This window comes from Pteropus alecto, unplaced genomic scaffold, assembly GCF_000325575.1.
Source record: "Pteropus alecto unplaced genomic scaffold, ASM32557v1 scaffold94, whole genome shotgun sequence".
Taxonomy (NCBI): Eukaryota; Metazoa; Chordata; class Mammalia; order Chiroptera; family Pteropodidae; genus Pteropus; species Pteropus alecto.
Genome location: NW_006437736.1, coordinates 3,248,135 through 3,273,145, shown reverse-complemented (window position 1 = coordinate 3,273,145; position 25,011 = coordinate 3,248,135). Strand labels below are relative to the sequence as shown.

The window sequence follows — 25,011 nt, the reverse complement described above, 5'->3', positions numbered from 1 at the left end:
GCATGGTATTCAGTGTTATCTGTAATATTCGTTAATTTTATGCACCCAACATAGGCGCACAGACCTAATGTTAACAGACCTAAAGAGAGAAACAGCAACACAATAATAGTAGGGGACTTTAATACACCACTTTCACCAATGGCTGGATCCTTCAGACAGAAAAATCAATTAAGAAACGTCCTTAAACAACTTGTTAGACCAGATGGACTTAACAGACATATACTGAACATTCCATCCAGAAGAACAATATACATTCCTAAGCGCAGATAGAAAGTTCGCCAAGATATATATGCCACAAACAAGTATTAATAAATTTAAGATTGAAATCATATCAAGCATCTTTTCAAACGGCAATAGTATGAAACTAGAAGTCAATTACAAGAAGAAAACTGGAAAATTCACAAATATATAGAGATTAAACAACATGCTACTGAACAACCGATGGGTAAAGGAAGAAATCAAAAAATATGTAAAGATGAATGGAAACACAATACGCCAAAACTTGAGGGATGCAGCAAGGGCAGTTTTAAGAGGGAAGTTCATAACAATAAATGCCTATATACATCAAGAAACAAGATCTCCAACAACCTACCTTTGTACCTCAAGGAACTAGAAAAGAATAAACTAAGCCAAAGTTAGAAGAAAGGAAATAAAAATCATGATAGAAATAAAATAGAGACAAAAAAGACAATAGAAAAGATCAGTGAAAACAAGAGCTAGGTTTTTTGAAAAGATAAAATTGGTAAATTTTTAGACTCAGGACTCAGAGACTACAACTGATGCAAAAAGAAAGGATTATAAGAGACCACTATGAATAATTACACCCCAGCAAATTGGACAACCTAGAGGAAATGGAAAATTCCATCATACTACCTACCAAGACTCATGAAGAAATAGAAAATCTGAATAGACTGATTACTAGTAAGAAGATTGAATCAGCAACCTCCCAACATAAGTTTAGGACCATACAGCGTCACTGGTGAATTCTACCATATATTTAAAGAACTAATACCAATCCTCCTCAAACTTCCAAAAGATAGAAGAGGTGGGAATACTTCCAAACGCATTTTATGAGGCCAGTACTATTACCCTGTTACCAAAACTAGACAAGGATACCACAAGTACAAGCCAATATCCCTGATGAACATATATGTAAAAATCCTCGACAAAATATTAACTAAATTCAACAATCATTAAAGGGATGATACACCAAGATCAAGTGGGATTTATACCAGGGATGCACAGATGGTTCAACATCCTCAAAGTGATACAACATTAACAAAATGAGTAATAGGACCATCTCAATAGATGCAGAAAAAAATTGACAAAATTCAACATCCATTTGTTAAAAACTTTCAACAAAGTGGGTATAGAGGGAACATACTGCAACATAATAAAGGCCATATGACAGGCCCACAGCTAACATACTCAGTGGTGAAAAGCCGAAGCTTTTCCTCTAAGATCACAAGTAAGGGATGCCTACTCTTGCAATTTTTATTCAATATATTATTGGAAGCCCTAGCCAGAGCAATTGTGCAGGAAAAAATAAAAAGCCAATCAGAAGTAAAACTCACTATCTGCAGATGGCATACATAGAAAACCCTAAAGACTCCACCAAAAAACTCTTAAGACTAGAACAAATTCAATAGTTGCAGGATACAAAATCAGTATACAGAAATGTGCTGCATGTCTATATACTAATAACGAATTATCAAAATTTAAGAAAATCTCATTTACAGTTGCACCAAAAGAATAAAATACCTAGGAAAATACCTATCTAAAGGTGAAAGACGTGCACACTGGAAACTAAGACACTGATGAAAGAAAATGAAGACAAAAATAAATGGAAAGATATTAATTGCTCATGAATTGGAAGAATTAATATTAAATGTCCATACTACCCAAAGCAATCTACAGATTCAGTGCAATCCCTAACAAAATTCCAATGGCATTTTTCACAAAAAGAGCAATCAAAATTCTTGTGGAACCCAAAGACCCTGAATAACCAAAGCAATATTGAGAAAGAACGAAGCTGGAGGCATCACACCTCTTGATTTCAAACTCTTACAAAGTTATAGTAATCAAAACAGTATGATATTGGCATAAAAGCAGACACAGATCAATGGGACAGAATAGAGCCCAGAAGTAAACCTACACATATATGGTCCATTTCCTACAAAGGAACCAAGAATATACAGTGGGGAAAGGACAGTGTCTTCAAAATAAATGGTGCTGGGAAAACCAGACCACTATTTACATCATACATAAAATATAATTTTAAATGGATTAAAAACTAAAATTTGGATCTATGAAATTCCTGGGGGGAAAAAACATAGGTGGTAAAGTTCTTGACATTGGTCTTAGTGATTATTTTTTGGATCTGGCAACAAAAGCAAACAAACTGCCTAATAGACACACAAACTAGGTCAGAAAACCCGGGAGTTGCCCTGTGACGGCCCTTAGATTAATTTCTTCCCTCTTGTAGCCACAAGACTGATACATACAGTGATAAACCAGAAGGAAAGTCTGATCCTGCACGTTATTAATTTCCAAAGTCAAACCTCAAAAAGAAGGCTTACGTATTTACAGAATTGCAAGAATTTCTTAACTCTAATATGTGTCAAAGTACTCTAAGGATGCTATACCAGGGGAAGAAAAACAGTTTAGGTCAAGCTAAATTTATAGATATTGCAAGTGATCACAGGTGATGATCTAACTCATGTCAGCCATGGGTGTCAGGTATAATTGTGTTCCATAATAGTAAGTGGATCCTTGCTGCCTTATCCAGCCAGGCCAGATAACTAATCCAGATAACTTGGTCAACATTCTTGTGTTCAGACAACAGAATTCCCTCAAGCTAGTTTAAGCAAAAGGAATTTTTTAAGCATTATAGACAGCCCATAGAATCACTAAAAAGGATTGAAAAGGAGCCTAGACTGAATTCTAGGAGTGAACTCCCAACCTCATACTCATACTGCAAAAGTTGCAAGGTGCAGCTGCTGCTTCTGTGATCAGAAAGCCACCTGCCACTCCAGAAAGCCTCCCTCCACCACTGCTGTCAGTTCCAAACCCATATCACCCTTGGGAAGATCCAAGCCTACATAATAAATAAAAGCTGCTCTCCACATAACTTCTGAATCACTCTCACCCAAGTGCATCAGATCAGAAGAATGCTGGGTTTGTTTGGAATTGGCTCTAAAGGAATCTGGGGAGTGGTTTTTAGCTTTCTAGACTTGAAAGCACAAGAAAGGATAAAAAGGGATTGATAATTTATAGTATCTTCTTTGTAGAATTCATGCTAATATACACGTAGACAGAGATAATAGATGACCAGACATGCTTTTTCACTCACAAAGTCTTGGATGTAGTTCCGCTAACATGGATGATCCCATCCTTTTTGGTAGCAGCACTGTATTATTTAGTGTGGATGTGCCTTAATTTAGTCACTATTTTCTTTCTGTAAGACACGTAGGTTTCTTCCATCTTCACTGTTAACAACACTGCTATATTCCTCTGTATTCCTTCATCCTAAACCTATATATAAAAAGAAGAATCCTGTACATACCTTTTTTTTGGGGGTGTGGGGGGCATGTATATGTGCTTCTGGACTTGAAATTGGACTTCCAGGTCATGAGCTATTTTTCTGTTTCATCTCCCTACTCCAAACCCCACCCTTCGAGTCCAACTTGTTCTTTTCCCAAAGAGAACATACGCTAAATGAATGGATCATCCTGCTTTTCTCTTGCCACAAAGCACTATTTGCATTAGGGGAATTTCCGATGCAAAATAGCCTGGCACGCTTTCTTTTTGCTACAACATATCTGGGTCAGGCATCTTGAAAGAAAAAGTCCCTAACAGAATATTATTATACCACCTCCCACACTTTTAAATAATTCAGTTTTCCATAGCCAAGTGCCAGTTGTTTCTAATTATGAATAATGGCCCACAACGGTGTTCTCTGCTTATAGAAGTACATTTCACAGCCCCAGTGCAAATAGGCAACTGCCATAGGTAGCAGTGAGATGTACCTGAAATGAGGTGTCAGAACAGCTGCATGTAGCTTAACATGGAAGAGGGCCCTGAGGGAGAAATAGACATTTAAAAAGTACTCCTGAGACAGCAAATCACTGAACTGTGAAATGCAGAACATCGTAAATTTCCTGAACTTTGTTTTCAACATCTTTTAAAATGGGAGTAAAACCTACTATTATAATGCTCTATGAGGACTAAAAAAATGTTAAACTAAAATACTGCTATTAGAGGCTATATGTGCATGTAAATGTCACAAATGCCCTAGACCATGTTAGCTAAGGAAGGCAGGAAGTTGTGACCAGTGATAGAGCATTCAAGTAAACTTTCAAGTCAGTACCTTTCTCCTTCCGTGATTTTCTCTCCTCATTACCGCCATAATGGATCTTGATGTTCTCCCTATCCCAAGGCCTATCTCCAGGGGGATGGGGGCGGGAACAGATAGGCGCTTCCTTTGTGCTCCCTAATCCATGCATATGAATATGCTTTGTCTAAGTGGAAGAGTTTAAATTTTCTGTGATTTCCTTTCAAGACTTGTACCCTGGATCTATGCCATGGTGAGATCCCAATTTTAACTAGGCCACTATTGAAGAATCAATAAAGCTTGCGGGGCTAAGCACAGATTGCCACTTCTAGCTGTGTATGTTAACTGTGTGCCAACAACTTATCTATACCTCAGTCTCTTACGTAAACTAGGGACAATCACAGGTCTGTGCAGATTAAATGTGTTGATAAAACATTTAGAACAATGCCTACCACAAGTAAACACTTTGTGATTAAAAATAAAATAATCAAAGAGCAACTATTGATTGGTTAGACTAGGTATTCTAAAATCTTTAGTCCTGTAATTCAAACGTGTTGCCTCAGCTTTATTTTACCATGTAACAGATGCAGGATTCTTACCAACTTTTGTCTTCTCTTAGACTTTTTCTCTCCTGCTCCCAGATTTTGATACTTGTACCTATAACACCTGCCATTGTTGATTTGCATTAGGTATAGGTGTCTGCATCTGCACCTGGCGTGGTCTCCAATGTGACTCCCGTGGACTGCTTCAGGGTCACCTGGGGCCACCCTGGACACCTGACATTTCTCCACTCCTCAGGTGATCCAGCCGGCCAGCCAGCTTTGCAAGGTTCTGCTTCCAGAGGGCCGGGGCAGAGTCCGAACAGTTTCTGTTACCCTGCAATGCCTTAAACCGTACCGGCACTCACATGGTTTTTGAGAGGAAAGTCGTCCTTGTCTGAGAACTACACAGACCTGGGGGCTTCATGACTCTCAAGTGTGCGTGTGGAAGGAAACGAAGGAGCAAAATTAGTTGAGGACTAATTCTGTCCCTTCCAGTAGTACAGAAATCTGCTACAAATTGTTACTGCCGTTTACGTTGCTCACGATGACTTCTAAAACCGAGGCTAACTGTAATCACTATTCCGGAAGTTGCTCCTCTACAAGCAATCGTCATAAAGATGGTATATTGGTTGGACACTGTTTCGTTTGCCAGGCTGCCACAACAAAGTGCCACAGATCGACTCCCTTAAACAAGAGAAATCAATTTTCTCACAATTCTGGAGACCAGAAGTCTAAGATTAAGTGTCAGAATTGTTTCTTTTGAGGTCTCTCTCCTTGGCTTACAGGTGGCCATCTTCTCCATGCCTTCACATGGTCTTCCCGCTGTGCGTGACTGTGTCCACATTTCCTCTTGTAAGGACACCAGTCATGTTGAAATAAGGCATGCCCTAAGGGACTCATTTTAACTTAACCACTTCTTTGAAGAAAAAGCAACAGCAGCAACAGATGAGACCGACCACCTGCAATAGGCAGAGAAGGTTCAAAGTAAAATCTTGTCAAAGGAGCAGTTACTAATTTACTCAACTTATGAGGACTCAGAACATGCCATTTAAGTCTAAGGTAAAAAATGGAAGAGAGAGCAGTAAATAAGCAATAGCTACATTCTCACTTAAAACTGTTTTCCAGGCTTCCTCTTTTTTTGTTGTTGTTTGTTTTGACATTAGGCTCCAAATGCGGTCACCTGGGGGTGAGAACTTCAATATATGGATTTAGGGGGACACAATCCAGCCCATAACAAATAACCACTTGTGTACCTGAAGATATGTCGTTTTTGAGTGAATCTAAGGTGTAGTTTGGTGATCAGATACTGGAAGTTGACATACTTGAGGGGCTGACAGCTTCTAGCATGTTTATGATCTGCAAGATGGTAAAGGAACGTTTATTAAGAAGTGTGTATACAAGTCAACAGGCTGAAAAGGCTGAAGAAGACTAGTCCCTGTCACGTCTTTTCCCTTCGATATGCTGAAGACCTCAGCTCAGCCACATGCAAGGTTATGAGCAACTTGTCTTTTCAGGAAGAAACACCAAGCAAAGACCTCAGCTCAGCCACATGCAAGGTTATGAGCAACTTGTCTTTTCAGGAAGAAACACCAAGCATACAGTCATACACTGACATATAAAACATGACAAACTAGTTTCTAGGCTTTGGCCTTGAAAACTCAAATCATGCCCAGTGTTACTTATATTATTAAAATTTAGGGCTTCTTGAACCACCTACAGCTATTTTTTTTAGAATAAGAATCTGTGGTAATCTAAAACTGAAGAACACTGGCTAATGTCATCTACATACGTCAAGCACAGTGGTGGTCCCTTACACATATTAACATCAAACAGTATTATGAAATGAGAACTCTTATTGTTCTCTATTTACAGTTAAGTAAAGAGAGACACAGACAGGTTACATAACTTGGCTAAGGTTACAAACCATCATACAGCAAAGCCCAGACTGGAGAACCTTCAGCAGGGCTCCAGAGCTTATATTCAAAATATCCTGCTTCTCAACGTGACGCTTTACCCAACAGACTGATCCCAACAGCAGCAACAGATGAGACCGACCACCTGCAATAAGCAGAGAAGGCTCAAAGTAAAATCTTGTCAAAGGAGCAGTTACTAATTTATTCAACTTATGAGGACTCAGAATATGCCATTTAAGGTAAAAAATAGAAGAGATCGCAGTAAATAAGCAATAACAGCTACATTCTCACTTAAAACTGTTTTCCAGGCTTCCTGTTTTTGTTGTTGTTTTGACATTAGGCTTAACTATCAACCAGTGGTGGGAAATAAAGAAATTTAACCCAACATGAGCTATTGAAATAGAGAAAGGCAGCTTGCAGGTCCAGCACCAATGGCATCCTGGGAACAGGGGTGGCCTGCCACCAGGATGCCTTTGGCAAAAGGCTGAGCTTGGAGCTGCACCAGCCCCACCACAGCTGACCTGACCTGATGGAGGCTTTATGACCCAGTGGCAGCAGCTACCCCAATCCACCACCACCTCACCTCCTCCCTCAACACCGGCCACTGTTCGCCAAGAAGGCAGCAGAGGAAAGGCACTACCTTAGGGAAGAGGGCAGATGAGCGGCACACTCAGGAAGCAGTTTGTCGAAACGATGTTATACAGGCGCACATTTGAATGTGACCTCAAAGCTATAACACGTAGGAAGCTCTCTCCACTTCTAACTTTAAAAGCCTTCCAGTTGTATCCGATTTTTCCCTCAAGACTCATTCCTCTCCTTCCACAAAATGAGACTGTAGGAATAATCCTGTATTTTTAAAAAAGTTTTTATTTTAATCCTTCCTAGAGGAATATAGATTTGAATGAAATACATTCATTCCATAAATACATTAGCAGCAAAACCTTCCCACCAGCCCTTGCTACTCCCACCCAGAAGTTGTGCCTTAGCACAGGAGGGCATGTTCTATCAACCGTTAACCTAAGGATGCGTCCGCTTCTTGCTGAAAGCAGGACATGCCTGTGAGGGACCAGGTGAGAGATCACATGGATGGATGAATTAACTAAGCTGGGTCCCTGAAAACACACCCATGTAGTGACCATTAAGCTTTCCACCTTCCAGGATCCTTTGGCGACCACCATGCTTAACGAGTGAGGTCCTTCACCACAGACAAGGAAGGCCCAACCACGCAAATGGATTTGGAGTCATCTGTCATTGAGTTGGTAACATTTTACTGATGTCTTGATCCCTTTCACAGGGTAAGTCAGATATAAAGGATCACTCTCTCCTTCCTTCCACAGGCTGAGGTACCACTTTGCCAGCTGAGTCCACATGTGCTTGTCAGGAGAAAATCCAGCAGGCATTATTTGGCTCTACACCTCCAGATTCCCTTTGTCTGGGGGCTGGAAGCTTTACTGGACACAAATATGTCTAAACCTACAAAGATCTCTAAGGAAGAACCACCAACTGCCTCACCCTGGCTTCCACCAAAACTAGTTTCTCGGGCAGTGGCCTGGGCATCTCTCCTTGTCTTTCCATCGTTGCCTGCTGCCTGGCTGCTCCTTTTTCACTTGCCCTCTAGACACCTGCTGAAATTTTGGGAAGCGAGATCTACCCTAAACTCCCAAGAACAGATTAAGGCAGGTGGTACTTTAGCTGCAGCCAAAGGGGCTTACACTGCTGTATTCCAACCCATTCGGGGATGAGTATAAGTCACAACAGTCTGCATAAAACACCAGGACCACCATCACAATCAGGATGACTGTGATGCAGGGACCAAGTTTAAAGGAATAATGGAAGAATTTAAAATAAATCTGATTTGTTTGGGCACAGGGCAGCTTTGACTCAGGCATAAATGCAACACGCAGATTATCATGTAAATAAAGAACAGACCTCAAAAGTTGACACTTTCCTCCCCTCACATCACTTAAAAACAGGACACATGCTCTCTTTTCTCAATCTGTTTTAAAGTGTTTTCATCAGGATACTCCTCTAAAAGTGCTTTATCCATTCCCATTCAGTCTGTTTTGACTGTTGGCTGGAAGGAAATCGGAAACCATTTTATATAAAAACCATTGTAGTGGATAATTGGTTATGTGTTTTTCCCTTTTGCATTTTCTGTCCAAAAACAGCTGACTTCTTTCACTTATGTGCAGAAAGAGACTCATCCGCTGAATACACAGCACTGTTCATCCGACAGTCTTCTGTCCCCACAGAGTCCGCTAGTTCTTCCTCCTCTGAGTCATCCTCCTCTTCCTCCTCCTCTTGTGCTGATGAACTGGAGGTGGGCCCTTTGCAGGTTTTCAGGTGACGGGTAAGATGATATTTGGTTAAATAAGCCTTTGTACATTTTTCGCAGACATAATCCCGTTTTCCTTCATGTGAATTGAGATGCTTCTTTAAATGATTTGTTCTTAAAAACAGCTTATCACATTTGGGACACTTGATCTGGCGTTCTCTAAGAGGAACACAAGAAAAAACATTTGATTTGGGTTACAAATGATAACGGGTACATGCTTATTCTTCACAACCTTTGTCAGAGAAGTTCTACTCATTTAGAATCAGGCTTTTTATAAGAGACATAACAGAGATGAGTCATAAAACATTTGTACAGTTTAAACAGCACAGACTGATTTTGCCTGTTACGGAATTCTCTGTAAGTGAAGTTACACTGTATCTTTTTTTGTGGTTTGCTTCTTTCACTCAATATTTGTGAAATTCATTCAAGTTGCTGTATCAGTACTTTGTTCCCTTACACTGCTTGCTGTACAGTACTAACAAATGCACAACTTATGTGTGGTACTAGATTTGTCTATTATTAATGGACATTTTGGTGGTTTCTAGTCTTTTTTTTAATCCTCACAGGTAAGACTGCTATCGACATTTCTATACTTATATGTTGGTTTGCATATGCGGGGATTTCTCTAGGGCAGCTGGCTCAGAGACTATGCACATCTTCAGTTCTACTAGATAATGCCAAACTGTTTTCCAATGTGATTACATAAATATATATGTCCATCAACTGCTATTCAAAAGGTTTTATTGCCTACTTTCTCACCAACAAGTGGAAGACACAAATTTGAAAATGTTCGCCAGTTGGCCAGTCTGTAATTGTACCTCCCTTTGCTGTTAACAATAGCCTTTGCAACAGAAATTATCCAGCACAAAATGTCAGTAGCATCAACATTTAAGTAACCCTGGCCTAGACATTTTAGAGCCGAAAAGAATCTCAGAGATCATATACACCAGGCACTCTTAAAGTCTCTTTGAGCAGCTGAACCTTATGTCTTAACGAAATGAAAGCCCAATACGTGAAACAGATAAAAGGGGGCTAAAATCATTGGGGCAGTGGTAAGGTGCGGTGGGGAGTTCTGAAGCCTGGCCGCCAGCATTTCTACCACCTGCTCCCAGCAGGAGATGGCACTGGAGGGTTCTGTGGAGCTACAGGATGTGGAAAACTAAGTTCCTACCTTCATGGAGCTTACACTCTGGTAGAGGCGTTATATCATAAATAAAAATATATAGCATGATACCAGATAGTAATGAAGTGAGGGAGAAAGACAGGAAGATATCTAGGGGAAGTTCCTAGGCAGAAGCCCTGAGACTGGAGTGTGTTCACTATGCTGTCGTAGCAGCAAGGAGAGGGCCCGTGTGGCTGGAGCAGAATATGAGGAGAAAAGTAATAAAAGACGAAATGGGAAAGGTAGCCACATCATGAAGGGACTTCTAGGCTGCAGTAAAGACCTTTAACCCAAGCATGACGGGAGCCCCCTGGAGAATTATGAGTGGAGGTGGGCACAGTCTGACTTACATCTTCAATAGACTGCTATGGCCACCGGGGACAGAATAGAGGGTTGTGTGCGCACCTGTGTACCTGTGCTGGCGAGTGAATGAGGAGAGCAGAGGCAGGAAGGTCAGCTGGCAACTAATGAGGTGGTCCATACAAAAGATGCTGGTGGTCTGGACTAGGTAAGAGTTAATAAAGGAAAGAACTAAAGAATGAATTAAGGAAGACTTGAAGGTGCTTTGCTTGGGCCACTGGGATAAAATTTACTGATCTGGTGAACGCTGAGGGAAAATTAAGTTTGCAGGGGCATTAAGAGCTGACTTTTGGATATATCAGGTTTGAGCTGCTTGGTGGACAACCAAAACTCAGAGATGCTGACTGTTTAGATAGACAAGCTGGAGATATAAATCATAAAGATGGTATCGAAAGCCATGGGACTAAGGAAATGACCTAAGTGTCACTGTTCTTGCTCTCAAGTTCCTCTTTCTTAGAAAAAGGCAAAGCCAGTTACTGCCCCATTCCTTACATTCGCAGTGTTATGGGATGAATGCTGTCCCCTTCCCTCAAGTGTTCATGTTGCCCTAACTTGCAATGTGACAGTATTTGCAGATGGAAGGTAATTAGGTTTAGATGAGGTCATGAGGGTGGGACTCCCATGATGGGATTAGTGTCCTTAGGAAGAGAGACCTGAGCTCGCTCACTCTCTCCACCACATGAGGACACAACAAGGCGGCCATCTGCAAGCCAGGATCAAAACCCAACCACGCTGGTACCCTGACTTTGGACTTCAAGCCTCTAAAAGTGTAGAAAAATAAATTTCTGTTGTTTGTCACCAAATCTATGGTGTTTTGTTATGGCAGCTCGAGTTGATTAATATAAGCAGCAAGACTAAATGATCCCAGAGATCTCTTTGGGCTCTAACAGAGTACAATTCTACATAGTATTTGATAATTAGTGTGTCTAATTTCACAGTAATAGTGAAACTACGTAATAAGACTTTTGTTTTAAAAGGTCGTTTTGGGAGTTAAGAATGTAGATCCAGACTCCTTAGATGTTTCAGTGTTTCACATTGCATTGTGATTACGAAATAAGACAAAAGAGCTCATATCAAAGTATTTATCTAAACCTTACAATAAAAATACAAAATTTCATTGAAGATGGATTTCTAGACTACCTCCATAACAAAAAGCTAATGTTTCTCCCTCTTTTGACACCTGCTAAAAGCTCAGGGCCACAAAACCTGTTCTCTTCTACCACCACTGTGGCTAACACAGGCTAGGTATTTAATTACACTTGGATTCATGCAATAAATTCCTAATGGGTCTCCCAATATTTGGACTTCTCCTTCAATCAACCGGTTCTGCTGCCAGGGTAAGCATTTTAAAATGGACATCTCGCCATGACATTCTTTTCTTTAAAATCTTTCAATGCTTCCACAATGTGAATATACTTAACATTAATCAACAATATACTTAACATTAATCAACTATATACTTGAAAATGATAAATTCTATGTTATGTGTTTTTTACCATAATTAAAACATGCGTGCATGCACCCCCACAGTAAGCACACAACAGTGCCCAGTACATGGGGAGGAAAAAAATCCTTAGCGGCGCCCCATGATTTCCTGAAATTTAGTTTTTAGGTGGGTAAAAGGCTCTTCGTGACTTGGCTCTCCATCGCTCTCGCATGCACACTATGCTCGAACTACAAAGAACCGCTTGCATTCCATAGTCCCTTTGGCATCTATGTTTCTAAATGTGCCATTCCCTCCGTCTAGAATACTATTCCCAACCCTCACCCTTCTTTGCCTCCCTGAATAATTCTAATTTATCTTCTTTAACACCAGGAAGCTTTCCCAGGACACCCGCAGGCTGAGTTAGGGAACCCTCTTCTACGGCCTTTCAGGATCCAATGCTTGTTCTGACAACTGCACCACAGAGTGGTAATTTGTCCACTGTTCTGTTTCTCTTACTGGACTCTGAGTGCTTTACAGACAAGTTCTACAGAGGTGTCTTTCATCTCCATATTTTTGCCACTTTGCACAATGCTGGACACCAAGAAGGTACTTAAGAAATATTTGTTAAATGAGATTTTGTTTTGAAAATATGAATAAAAGTAAACCCAGAGAGAAATGAAAAATAAGAAAAAGAAAACAAACGAGTGAAATCTTCCGGGATAAAACCAAAACCTGTTTTCTGACCTTTACTTGGCCATGCGGAATCAGGGAAGCACCGACCAGGGTGCCGAGGCAGGAGACAGACGAGTCAGCACCTGCAAGCCCTTGAGTGCACCGCCGAGGGACATTCTGGCTGCGGGGTAACTTACTGTGTGTGGATGAGCACATGCTGCTTGAGGTCCTGCCTCCGCATGAACAACTTGTCACAGTAATCACACTTGAGATTCTTCTCGCCTGTGTGGATGACCATGTGGGACTCCAGGTGAGCCTTCTGGGTAAAAGACTTGTCACACAAAGTACAACGGTAGTTCTTCTGACCTGCACATTATAAATTACCGCACTGTGAATAAGGCAACCACTGGCACTCTAAAGATGAACAGGCACACGTACAGGTACGTGGCAGAGGCGAGAAAAACAACTGACTCGTAGCTGAAACTTCACTTTCTAGGGCTGTCTATCTAGAACCACTCAGAGCCACTGAATTTATATTCTACAACTGAAGCTAGTGAAGCTAATAAATCTAACCTTCTAAGACTGCTTACCTGGAAAAAATAGTGTGTGTGAGTTTATAGCAGGCACAGTATAAAATTTGAAAAAACAATCACTTATAATTCTAGAACCCAACCGAACTCAATTAGATTTAAAAAAAACCTCACGAATTTTAGTTCTTGTCTATAGGCAAACATATTTTTACAACCTATATTTTATAGTTTTCTCTTTTTTAAAACACATAATATGACCTCATAAACCAAGAATGAAATAAAATTCTTCTAAGAATGCGGAAATAAGATTACACTAAGTCAGAGGCTGGCAAATCTTTTCTTAAAGGCCAGTCAGTATTTTAAGCTTTGAGGGCCATACAGTCTCTGTTGTGACTACTCAGTCTTAATGCAAAAGGATGAGGAAGAATTTTACCTTCAAAGTAAAGAGAACAAATGATCAAGCCACAAAAACTAAAACTTCATCAGTTATTTTGTAGTATATGTGAAAAAAAATAAGTGCCAAAAGAAAGGGTTTGGTTTGCATGGAATTAAAAAATGGAAACTCAAAAAGCAAATTTTTGGCCATGTTTATTGAGCAATAGTCAAAAGAAATTGGCTCCGGTTGGTGACCAAGAGTGAGCTCTAATGAGAGGCTCAGGCTATTTCCAGAGAATTCCCTCTGCTTCAAGTCCGAACAAATGGATCAAACTCTTAATTATTAACTGCATTTTCCCAGTCACTTTCACACCATGGTGGGGGCACCTGGAAAGTGGAGCATCTTAAATTTAGCAACTAGAAGCTACTCTTTGAAGAAGCAGTTATCCCACCAAGACTTACCGTCCATGAAGTCCTGCTGACAACCAGCTGGATTCGTTCTCTAATTTCTTAACTCTCCCTGAAGACTATTTTGCGGCAAAGCTTTGCTATCGCAATTTCTAATGGTTGCAAAATTCTATTTTGATGGTCCAATATAACTTACCTGTATGTATTTTAAGGTGGGTCCGCAGGTTGCTGGGATCGCTAAAAGCTTTACTACAAAAATCACATTTGTGGGGCTTCATGCCCATGTGACCCATGAAATGGACGTGAAGTTTGGAAGGAGAGATAAATGCCTGGGGGCACATGGAGCACTTCCACTTCCTTTCTTTGCTGTGGCTTGACCCGTGGCTGCTGCTGTGGCCCTGGCTAGGAAGGTGGTTATGGATGTGGCTGGTCAGGTGGGCTTTGAACTCTGTATAGGAGCTGCACTCCTTGCCACAGTTACAGAGGTGCACATCTGGGTGTTCCGGAACTCCTTAAAAAAAAATTACTCAATGTCTCCCAATACTTAAATTTTAAAGCTTGTTTTTGATATTAATACCTGTTTCTTAAAATTCTCTCTTTTACCAAAATTTCCACCTTGCCCACTACCTATAAGACTAAAATGTCCTGTTTAAGGCTCTATTCCCAGGCATCTCAAACAGTGTGCCAGGCACATAAGCAGCACTTAGTAAATACTAGACTATAAGGCATATTTCCTAGGCAAAAACTTAAGATTCTGAGCACACAAAAACCCTTAAACATCACTTGTCATCATGACATAGTGCAAAGAAAAAGCCTACAAAGGATAAATCAATTCGAGGAGCTTTGCTGTCCTTTATGAACTTAAATTGCAATGGTAATGGCTCAAAAGCAGTCTCAGGAACTTCAAATTCCCCAACTCAAAGTCCTAACATAAAAGTTCATTCCATATAAATACTGCCTGGTCAATAACACTCGGCTTGTGAAAAACCTCACAGATTTTAACACTATGAAATAGAGGTAATATTTTGCTCTTATATATCAAAGTATGTGATTTGTTTCAGCTGACATTTAAATCATTCCCAAAACTTTACTTCTGGTCCCAGGTATTTCTGCTATGCTAGATCCATGACAAACAAGCCTCACATCGACTCACCAATCTGCTGCGCATAATCCCGGCTATAATAAAAAAGCAGTTCGTTTTCAGGAGGAATATCTTGTGAGGTGCAGAAATAAATTTTTCCATCATGGGGATAAGCCACCAAATTCTGCTCTTCCCGGTTCCTAAGTTATCACATTTAATAAATCAAACGTATTAATTTTGAAATATTTACTAAACACATCATACGTCAAAATCCTATATGAAAACTTAGACCTAACGATTTCTCTGGGTCATTTTTCTAATTCCCTATCCTATCTATTATGAGAGACGTGTACAGAAACACAATTCTTACTTCAGCACATCAGTGTATTGCCCTTTACGGTTAAGAAACTCTAGAGTCTGTTACTGGAAGCAAGAAAAGTAAATAAAATCAAGTCTTAAAAAAACAACATGACAAAGACAGAGATGGCTGAACAAGAATTAACAACTAAGAGCCAATATAAAGAGAAGGTACCACTTGCAAATTCAATGGTAATGGTATCATACCTTACTGCATTGGTAAGTTGAATAAACTATTAATTAAATAAGGAGTTTCTTGTGTTTTTATTTGTAATTACCATTAGTCAACAACTACTGAAGTGAAAGTGAAAGGCCTTAGGCCTTATGTGCAGATATCAGTGTAATCTGTATTCTTCAGCTCTTCCCTATTTCATGCAAAGCTTATTAAAAACATCTGAATCATAACAATTTCTTTCACCTAAGACTATTCTTACCTGGCTTTGCGCACAAACATCATCCAATTACATTCATTTTCATCAGTTGTAATGATGCAGAATTCAAGGACACCATTGTGGTATATCTGTCAAAAGAAGGCAAACATACATGTTAAATCAGCTTATGCAAAGTGCACTAAATTCAGGCTAGCAGGAATCTTTTACTTTGCAGTAAGTACCAGCATTCCTCGTCAGTGTGAAAGTACACGGTTGTGTTCTCACGTTTGTCATTTCACCAGTCCCCCATTTCCAGCAATCCAATAAAGACCACCAGAGACCTACAGTTACTGTTCAGTGTATAGAATGACATTATTCTTGATTATTGTTCTTGATTATTCACATTTTGGCTTGACTGGAAAAAAAACAAAAGAACAGTCTACTTGTTTTCATCACCCAGTATATGATGGCATTGAATGACTGAATGAACATTAATGTCAGTGGACCTAGCATTTTCTGTGTTCCCTTTCGGATACCAAAATGAAAGTCTCTAGTGACAGGGGCATCTTACCTTTCCAATTATCATAAGATCTACTTTCCCCTCACTTTGATTTTGAAAGCACCATTCCAAACTTACTAAGATTCTATATAAACAAGTTGCAGGATAAGTTGCTTATGTCAAAACCTTGTGTTTCTAGCCCCTCCCATTAGAAAACTAGAGAAATAATCTTAGCTTCTAATTGCAGAATTGTTTCCTATGCTAAATATCTGAGGAATGTTTTAGTTGATTATAAGACTTTCATGATATAAACAAAGCCTACTGCCCCAACTGCCACACGTAATCAAAAAGATGAATCATTCGATTATCTAACAAAATGGAGACTGAAACAGTTTATCCTCTATATATTCAATAGCTGGTATTTTGCTATGTTATATAACTTGGCTACCAAGAACAGAAAGAATGTAATATAAATAAATGACTGACAAGTGAACTGCACTGTATGAGTTTTGACTAATTTTCACCTTTATGTCACTTTTAACTACCTCAATGTAATAAAAATATCCAAAAGTCACACAAAAGTTTTGTAAACACTGACCTTCCAAATGTGGTTAACTGCCTTGTCTGTCCATTCTGCTACTTCCATGGAGTGACTCTGCTGGCCAATAAGAGGCCCAAAGCAAGTCCGCACAGGAATGGTTTCTCCAGTCCATACACCTGTCAGTGGAAGGACACCAACTACACAATCAATGATGTAAACATCTCAGAGGATATAAAAGAGAGAGTAGCTTCACTCATATAAGGAATCTTATTTTCAGTGAACCTAAGAACCACCAATATTCCAGCATGCTAGAGAGGTAGCTAAGTTTTATGGATATATCCTGTAAATATGGAAAATGTAATGAACAGATTAAATGGGGCTCAAAAGAAATATGCAGAGTAAGAAGTGGTATCAGAAATTCCTGAACCCATTTTTATACACAAAGACCAAACCATATCCCTCCAAATATGTTATTTTGGAGTTAATACACAAAAAGGACTAAAGAACATTATTCCATTGTAAAAATATAAAGCAATTACTACAAAATAAATCAAACTTCTAAAATCATTTATGCTTTAAGCACTGCTCCATATTATCTAAGCTGTTTAATGCTTTCATTGACATCATGTCCAAGCTATAACTGAAAGAATAATGAACTTTGACTCAAATGTTCAAAGAAATGGTATAGTACTTAAGAAACCACGTTCAACTCAAATATGGGTAGGCATGCTCTGGCCATCTACCTTCCTTATTCATTTTCCCTAGGGAGTATTAGACAATTTATTAACATTCACTCTAAATATCTTTTGTGATAAATGGTTATCAGTGGGAGAACTTTCCATGTTTCCATAAAAGAATTTAAGTTTCAAGGAGTGTTCTGTCATAGTAATTGTTAATGGGTGATACTGCTGAGAATAAAAGTCAAGTCTTCAAAGACTCAGGTCAGGATTCTCCTCTATTCAATTCTGACTCTAAGAAAGGGTAACTTTCCCCGATAAAGTTTTCAACTTGATTTATTCCTATCACCACTGGACGAGACAAATATTCCCCAAAAGAATATATCTTAGGCCATGAATTGACTTTTAGATGAACCAAGTTAAGTCAGTAAATTTTACACACATCTACTTTACAACTCTATCCTACAAAGAAGAGACTTGATGGGGTTCCACGGTTCTCACCAACTTCTGCTCCCACAATGGACTGGCGGAGAATAAGCTGCTTTGGGAGAGAAAGCCTCGCTCTACTCTCTATCGGAGTGTCAGGAACAAAAGTCACTGGTCCGTGATCAGGGCAGTCTGAAGGATAGGCTCGGTCACAGAGTGTGCACCCTGCAGATGGAAAATTTGAGAAACACAAATGGGTTTAGTTCAAGCAGGCTGAATCACCACCTTCCTTTTTAGTAAAACGCTAATTACTAAAATGTAGCCAGTAATAAGATTCTAGGAGAAATATTCTAATCAAAAAACTACTTTCTTACACTGAAACATATATCCACTTATATTTCTCTTCAGCAAGATCAGATTTTTTCCTTTTGATCCAACAGGACAAGTTTCCTATTCAGTGCATAAGAGAAAGACTGATAAAAAAATTACACTATATCACTTCATGAATCAAGTAGTCGTCCATAGACATCCACTCATACACTTTAAATCATCTCTAGGTTACTTACAACACCTAATACCATACAAATGCTACGTAAATAGTTGTTTTACTATGTTGTTTAGGAATCAACTTTCTGGAAAATTTTTTTTGACTATATTCAATCTGCAGTTGTTTGAATCTGTGGATCCAGAACCCATGGAGATGGAGAGCCAAATATACATTGTTCCTTACATTAAGTAGAAAAGTAATACCTTTAGATATAATGTTCTAAAGTCCAAAACTGGATTCCAATTCTACCAAACTGAAAGGGAAAGCTAAGTTGAAATGCTGGTAGTCATGCAAAGCCAAAACAAAGATGACATTACAGGACCACAGAGTCCAAGCCAGCTGCACCACTGGTCTCTTTTAACTCACTATAAACAAACTATTCAGCCAGATTTTGATGACAGATTAAGACCAAAAAAAAATTTACAACCTGCTCTTTGGGACAGCAGATAAAATATATTCTTGCAGACATATGTGCTTAAAATACTTCATTTCCTTGTTCATATGGTCTTTCTGCATTGTCAGAGAGGGTGCTTCCTTCACATTGTTCTCTAGGTTTACTATAACTTCATTATTACGAGCTCATGTCCTTCTCAGTAAACCCTTTTGCTCCATTCTCTTTTCTTTCTCTCTGTAAATAGTTTTCATGACTCCATTAGTTAATGATTGAGTTCAAATTTCCCAAATTTGTTCACAAAATAGGTGGAATATGTAAACCTTAGAAACTACAGCCATCTAAATGTCTTTTTTCCCTAAGCAATCCATTAGAAATTTCTACTTAAATAGCATAAGATATCGATGTTTGTATATTTAGCCAAAACAGTAATAACATATTACTTCAATTACTACTTAAAAATTCTTTGACTATCAGAACAGAGACCTTACCATTGATAAGAACTGATTCTTAACAAGGGGAATCATCTCCAACGAAAGGAGATTCACATTTCATGCAGCAAAAAATGCTTAGAGATTTCTCCAAAGACATACAACTGGCCAAAGACATCATTGTTCATTAAGGAAATGTAAGTCAAAACCACAATGAGATGCCACTTCACACCTACTAGGATGGCTATAATAAAACAGAAAGAAAATAAGTGCAATAAAGATGTGGAGAAACTGGAACCCTCACACTAATGTTGGGAATGTAAAATGGCGCAGCCACTTTGAAAAGCAGTCTGGCAATTCTTCAGAAAGTTAAACATAGAGCAATTTCCCTCTAGATATAGAGCCAAGAGAATTTAAAACATATGTTCATAAAAAATTTGTACATGAATGTTCATAGCATTATTCATAATAGGGAGAAACTACTCAAATGTCCATAAACGATAAATGGATGACTAATATGTGGTATATCCATACAATGGAATATTAGTCATAAAAAGGAGTGAAACACTGATGCATGCCACAATATGGATGAGCCATGACATTATGCTAAGGGAAAGCAGCCAGCCAGACACAGAAAGCCACATTTAGTATGATTCCACTTAAATAAAATGTCCAGAAGAGGCAAATCCATAGAGATGGAAAGTAGATGAGTGGTTGCCTGAGCATGGAGGGGGAGGTGGAAGGAACGACGAGTGACTGCTAATGGGGTTTCTTTATGGGGTGATAAAAATGTTTTGGAATTAGTGGTAATGGTTGCATAACCTTGTCAATATACTAAAAACTGCTAAAATGTACACTATAAAATGTTTCAGAATTATGTCATTTTTAAGAAACACGATTAGAAAAGGTTCTGCTTACCCACTTTAAAAAGGATTAATCTTCTGCTAAATTAATGAGCCTATATTACATTGCCAAATTAAAATATTTAAAAATTATTAACTGGAGACTTGCAAGGCCTCCCCTCTGCTTGGCTTCTGCAGAACCACTTTCCTGACCCTCCTGTTCAGTCTATTTTAAAAGTTCTTCCTCTGCTGCTCTATCTTAACATCCCCAGCCCTCTTGTCACTTCGAACCCTTATGAGATGACTTCACCCCACTTCCATGGCTATGATTAACACCTTAACGCTGAGGATCCCTAAATATTTCCAGACAGATCTCAGCTCCAGATTCAACTTCTCATTAGACATCTCTACTGAGTATCTTACAAACACTAAAATCAACATGTTTAAAACTGGACTTGCCATCACGCCTCAAAAATATAATCTATTCCTCCTCCAGCATTGATTATCCTGAGGAATGCCACCACTACCCACCCAGTATCCCCTGCCAAAAACCAGGGTTTCCTCTTTAACCCTCCACTCGCCCAACTTCAACCACTCAGCAAGCTCTACTGAGTTCTCGTAAGTATCCTCCACTTTTCCTCCTCCTTGTTATCTCTACATTAGGTTGGAAAATCTTCACCTTTCACTTAAATTATGGCATCATCGTCCTTACCTGTCTACTTGCCTCTAACAAACTAATTATCCTCACATTACGGCAGAACCCCCACTTTATCCCCTACTCCTTAAAACCCTTGTGTTCTGGCCCCTATTTCTCTTTCATCACGTATCCCTCTCCTCATCCGCATCTTTTGTTTTGGTAATTCTGAACCACTCAATTCTTTTGGTTCTAGGCACCTAAGGCGGGGGCCAACTCCTGACTAGGACGGTTCTTCCTGATTCTCTCAACTGCCAACATCTTTGTCCGTCAGGTCAGTGCTAACATGTACGTTATCTCCCCTGGTAAGTCTTCCCTGCACCTTCCAAGCCCTGCTCAGATGCTCTTCTCACTCCTTTAGCTCTTTGCACTTCATCTCATCTTCGTATTTATCATACCGTATTGCAATAGTTTACTTGCCTATGTTTCCCATCAGACTATAAGCTCCTTAAAGGCACATGCTGTCTCTTGTAAACTGTTTTCTCCCCAGCATCTAGTACAAAGGCCGACATAAAAGCACTCTCATTCGTGTTTCCTGCACGAATGAAACATGCAGTGACACCAACAAATTGTGTTTATACTTTTTGTACTGTTGCCCCATAAAAAAAAAACTCTTACATGCTTAACTAATAGTAATTTATATGCATTCTGAGCAAAACCAAAATTATATTTGTATCCACCTACATTTCTCCATGAGGATGAAAAAAGCACATGATCTAATAAATTTGTCTTACGTTGAAAAAACACAAAGCATGTCTCACATAACACCTTATTGAAGTTTATTACTATAATTAATTCTCTATTTGTGAAACTTTCGGAACTATCTTATGTATTTTGGGCTAAGCTTATCTGTTAAATACAGAAATGACTACGTTTCCTTATTTCAGGAGGATGCTGTAAGAACCAATGAAATGTCTGTAGATCATCTGGCTCACTGGAGGCAAAGTCACAATATTAATAAAAGGGACACTACAAAGGGAAAAAACTCCAAAGCAGAGTTACTTCCTATACTCCCTTAACACCTGCCTCAGTAACTAAGCCTATAGGGATAATGGCCCTTTCCAGCAGTATTTCCAAAAGAAAAAGGCTAAGCACACTCACAAATTGTAAACAAGGTTGCCATATTTTCCTTGTTTGAATTGGAGTCTTCCATTTGCAGTGAAGGTGGTACAAAAGAAAGACTGTCTGAAGATACATCTACATGACCTGTCCCCATAGCAACCTCCTGGGTGATGGAGGAGACAGCCACAGGTTCTAGGCTTAGGCCAACTTCATGGAGGGAAACAGATTCTAGGGAGGCGAGGTTGTGTGAGGTAGAGAGTGCCACGCTTACAGAGTTGGTGCTCATGGCCACGGTGTGGATGGAGTCACTGAGGGCACTGTCAGACATCCCGCTGACCCGACTTGAAATGTGGTCTGTCTCCATGACCACAGGGAGCTCCAGGCCATTCCCATGAATGGGTATCACACCACCATGTCCTACAGTGTCTGCTGCAAGATTGTTGCTCACAGAATCCACAGACAGAGGTTCATGACTTCTGGAGCCGTTCGGGATTTGAGAATGCTCGCCTGTAACACCGTCCATCGTAAGCTCTTCTGCCATTCCATCTGTAGAGATCGGGCTGGTAACCCTAGAGACGTTCTCCATAGTAATTGTTGTGTCCAAGGCCACCTCATGGCCATCACTGGGATGAAGACTTTGGGCGCCATGTGTGTTCACAGAGCGAGAGTCTATTGACACAATGCCTGGTTCTAATCCAACATTTCCATTGGACTGGTAGGGATCTAGTGCTGAAGGGTTATTGGTAATAGATAATGCCGTATTATTGTCAACATTTATAGAGTTAGGGTGGATGTACTGAGGAGGTGGTCTGTCAGCTAAATAAGATAAAATGCCTGAGAAAAGGAAAAGATAATAGAGACTTTTCAGTACATTGTTAAATATAAACAATTCCAAATGCTAGAAGCTATTTTCCTTAAAATAATCTCCTAATCTTGTGGTTTAATCAATATATATACTTTATAAGTAACAACATACATATGCCATAATTCGGTTTTTCCTGTGAAACCTAGAAACTATAAAAAACTATGTTCAAGTCACTGGAAATTAATCATTTAAATGCCGCCTTTAACATATACACAGCTGGAATTCCTGAGTCCTAATATGCTGAACTTTCTCTGCAAAAGTTAAAGGCAAAACAATTTAAAGATATCTTCCATGTGAAAAATTAAATTTAATTAAATATAATTTAACTGTCATAACATACTAGGTTCTGTTCAAAACAAGTCACAATTGTGCCTGCTTTATTAAAACAGCAAAAAACATCTGAACACTTCTGCTTGGAAAGAAGGATATAGTGAAATGGTACTGCGCTGCCAGTAGGAGTGTAAATCACTAAAACATTTTTGAAAAGTATACATATTAGGTACCTCAAAAACATTCATACCCTCTTGCACAAGAAAGTCTACTTACAGTAATCTTCCCTAAATGTACTTTGTAAATATGCTACACAAAGACACGCATGTAATGGTAATATAAAAAATGAGAAAACTAAACTGTCCAACAATAAAGACTGATATAATAAACCATGGAATATCCATTTGGTAGAATATAATGCATCATTAAAAGGGATAATTATGAAAACCATGTAGTAGTTGGGCAAAATAACTATGTAAAAGTAGAGAAAATTGTTAAGCGAAAAAAGAAGACAACTGTATAAAAAGTATAGTCTTAATTATGAAAAACGGTAAAATCTACATACCAAAATAAAAGAAAGGAAGGAATTGCACCAAAAATATGAATGATGAGACTATGAGTGGTTCCTCTATTCGCTAAATTTTCTCAAATGAGTATATAATACTTTTGTAACAGAAAAATACAAAAACTTTAATTTATAATAAACAATGACACTGTAGCAAGATATGTGGTTGGCAGGAATTTCAAATAGAGAATTATAAAAACTGAACCAAGGATATGGAGAAGGAGAAAAACTGCTTCTGTGCCATTAGGAAATTAAGCTTAGTCAAACTGCTACATCAAAAATGTGTTATTTGTACATTCTAAGAGGAAAAGTATGTAAGTATAGATTTTTTTCCCATCTGGAGATTAATATCTAATTGTGAAAAACAACAAAAAAAGCGTTCAAGTCTTCAAGCACTAAGGTTAAGTGTTGGCCCTATTCTTTCTTCTCACTTCCCACAGAACTATAATACTTACCAGGTAGAATGGTTCTGAAGTAACTGCTCTCCAGGTGGGGGTAAGGTGGTGGAGGTAAGGTATAGTTTCTTTCGGGTAACCCACACATCACCCCTCGATCCCCAATACCCATTGGGAGCATCAGAGACAAAGCAGAAGGCAGAGAGCTCAGGGAAGGACCCAGGTTTGGAATTGCCACTGGCAGGCCTACAAAAAAATGTTTTTCTCAATTAAAATATGTACTTAAAAATCTCTCTATAATCACTGGCTAGACTCTTAGAAAGCTTTTTGCACATGGGCAAAACTCTCGCCTAGTAGCCCTTTACATCCCCAGATAGGCAGTGTTATGCAGAAACCCACAAACAAGTCCTAAAATTACTTTTCGAGTTGATTTTAAAATGCCAAACGGATCCTCTAGTTGTCTGTACTTGTCTTAAGTACCAAATATTTAATTATAATTAAAAACCTAGTTTAAATACGATGTAAGAAAACAAATTACAGACATAAAAAGAACAGGAAGAAACGTACCAGAGTTCGCAGGAGTGGTTTCTGAGTAGTGATATCACAGATTTTTTTTTTTACATTTTTTTCATTTTTTATTTTCCATCTTACACAGTGAGAATGTTTTCCATTTAAAAATTCATAGATATGATTCTACTTGAAAAATAATCTCAAGGTAGATGTAAAACTGTATATATTCTTTCACACAGTCTTTTGCATATATGCTGTTCTGCATGATTACATCTACCCTGGATAATATCTATCTGCAAGGTGTTGAAGCAATTCTTATTGTGCCTAAGTAGCATAATGAATTCTCACCAACTTAGGCAGTGCTGATTTGCATTATTTTTTCCAGTGGCAGTATTTTTTAATAGGCTTTTCCTCTTTAACAAGTGTTCACT

General features: G+C 38.9%; 1 protein-coding gene across 7 annotated transcripts in view; it reads right to left on the bottom strand.

Moving 5' to 3' along the window:
• Positions 1-4,877: 4,877 nt before the first annotated feature.
• The window catches only part of PRDM4 (PR/SET domain 4), a 24,510-nt gene continuing 4,376 nt past the window's right edge, over positions 4,878-25,011 (bottom strand). The window contains exons 3-15 of one of the 7 annotated variants that reach the window (XR_003047076.1): positions 24,131-24,316; positions 22,015-22,809; positions 18,084-18,233; positions 16,963-17,102; positions 15,929-16,014; positions 15,210-15,337; positions 14,253-14,567; positions 12,941-13,109; positions 8,718-9,282; positions 7,429-7,634; positions 6,800-6,933; positions 6,129-6,231; positions 4,878-5,834 (exon numbers count right to left, since the gene is read on the bottom strand). Coding sequence is in view for 2 of the 7 variants with exons in the window: in XM_015591568.2 (XP_015447054.1) it covers positions 8,967-9,282; positions 12,941-13,109; positions 14,253-14,567; positions 15,210-15,337; positions 15,929-16,014; positions 16,963-17,102; positions 18,084-18,233; positions 22,015-22,809; positions 24,131-24,316 (2,285 nt within the window). In the remaining 5 variants the exon portion in view is untranslated. The other 6 variants (XR_003047079.1, XR_003047075.1, XR_003047077.1 and 3 more) reach the window with 6 other exon arrangements.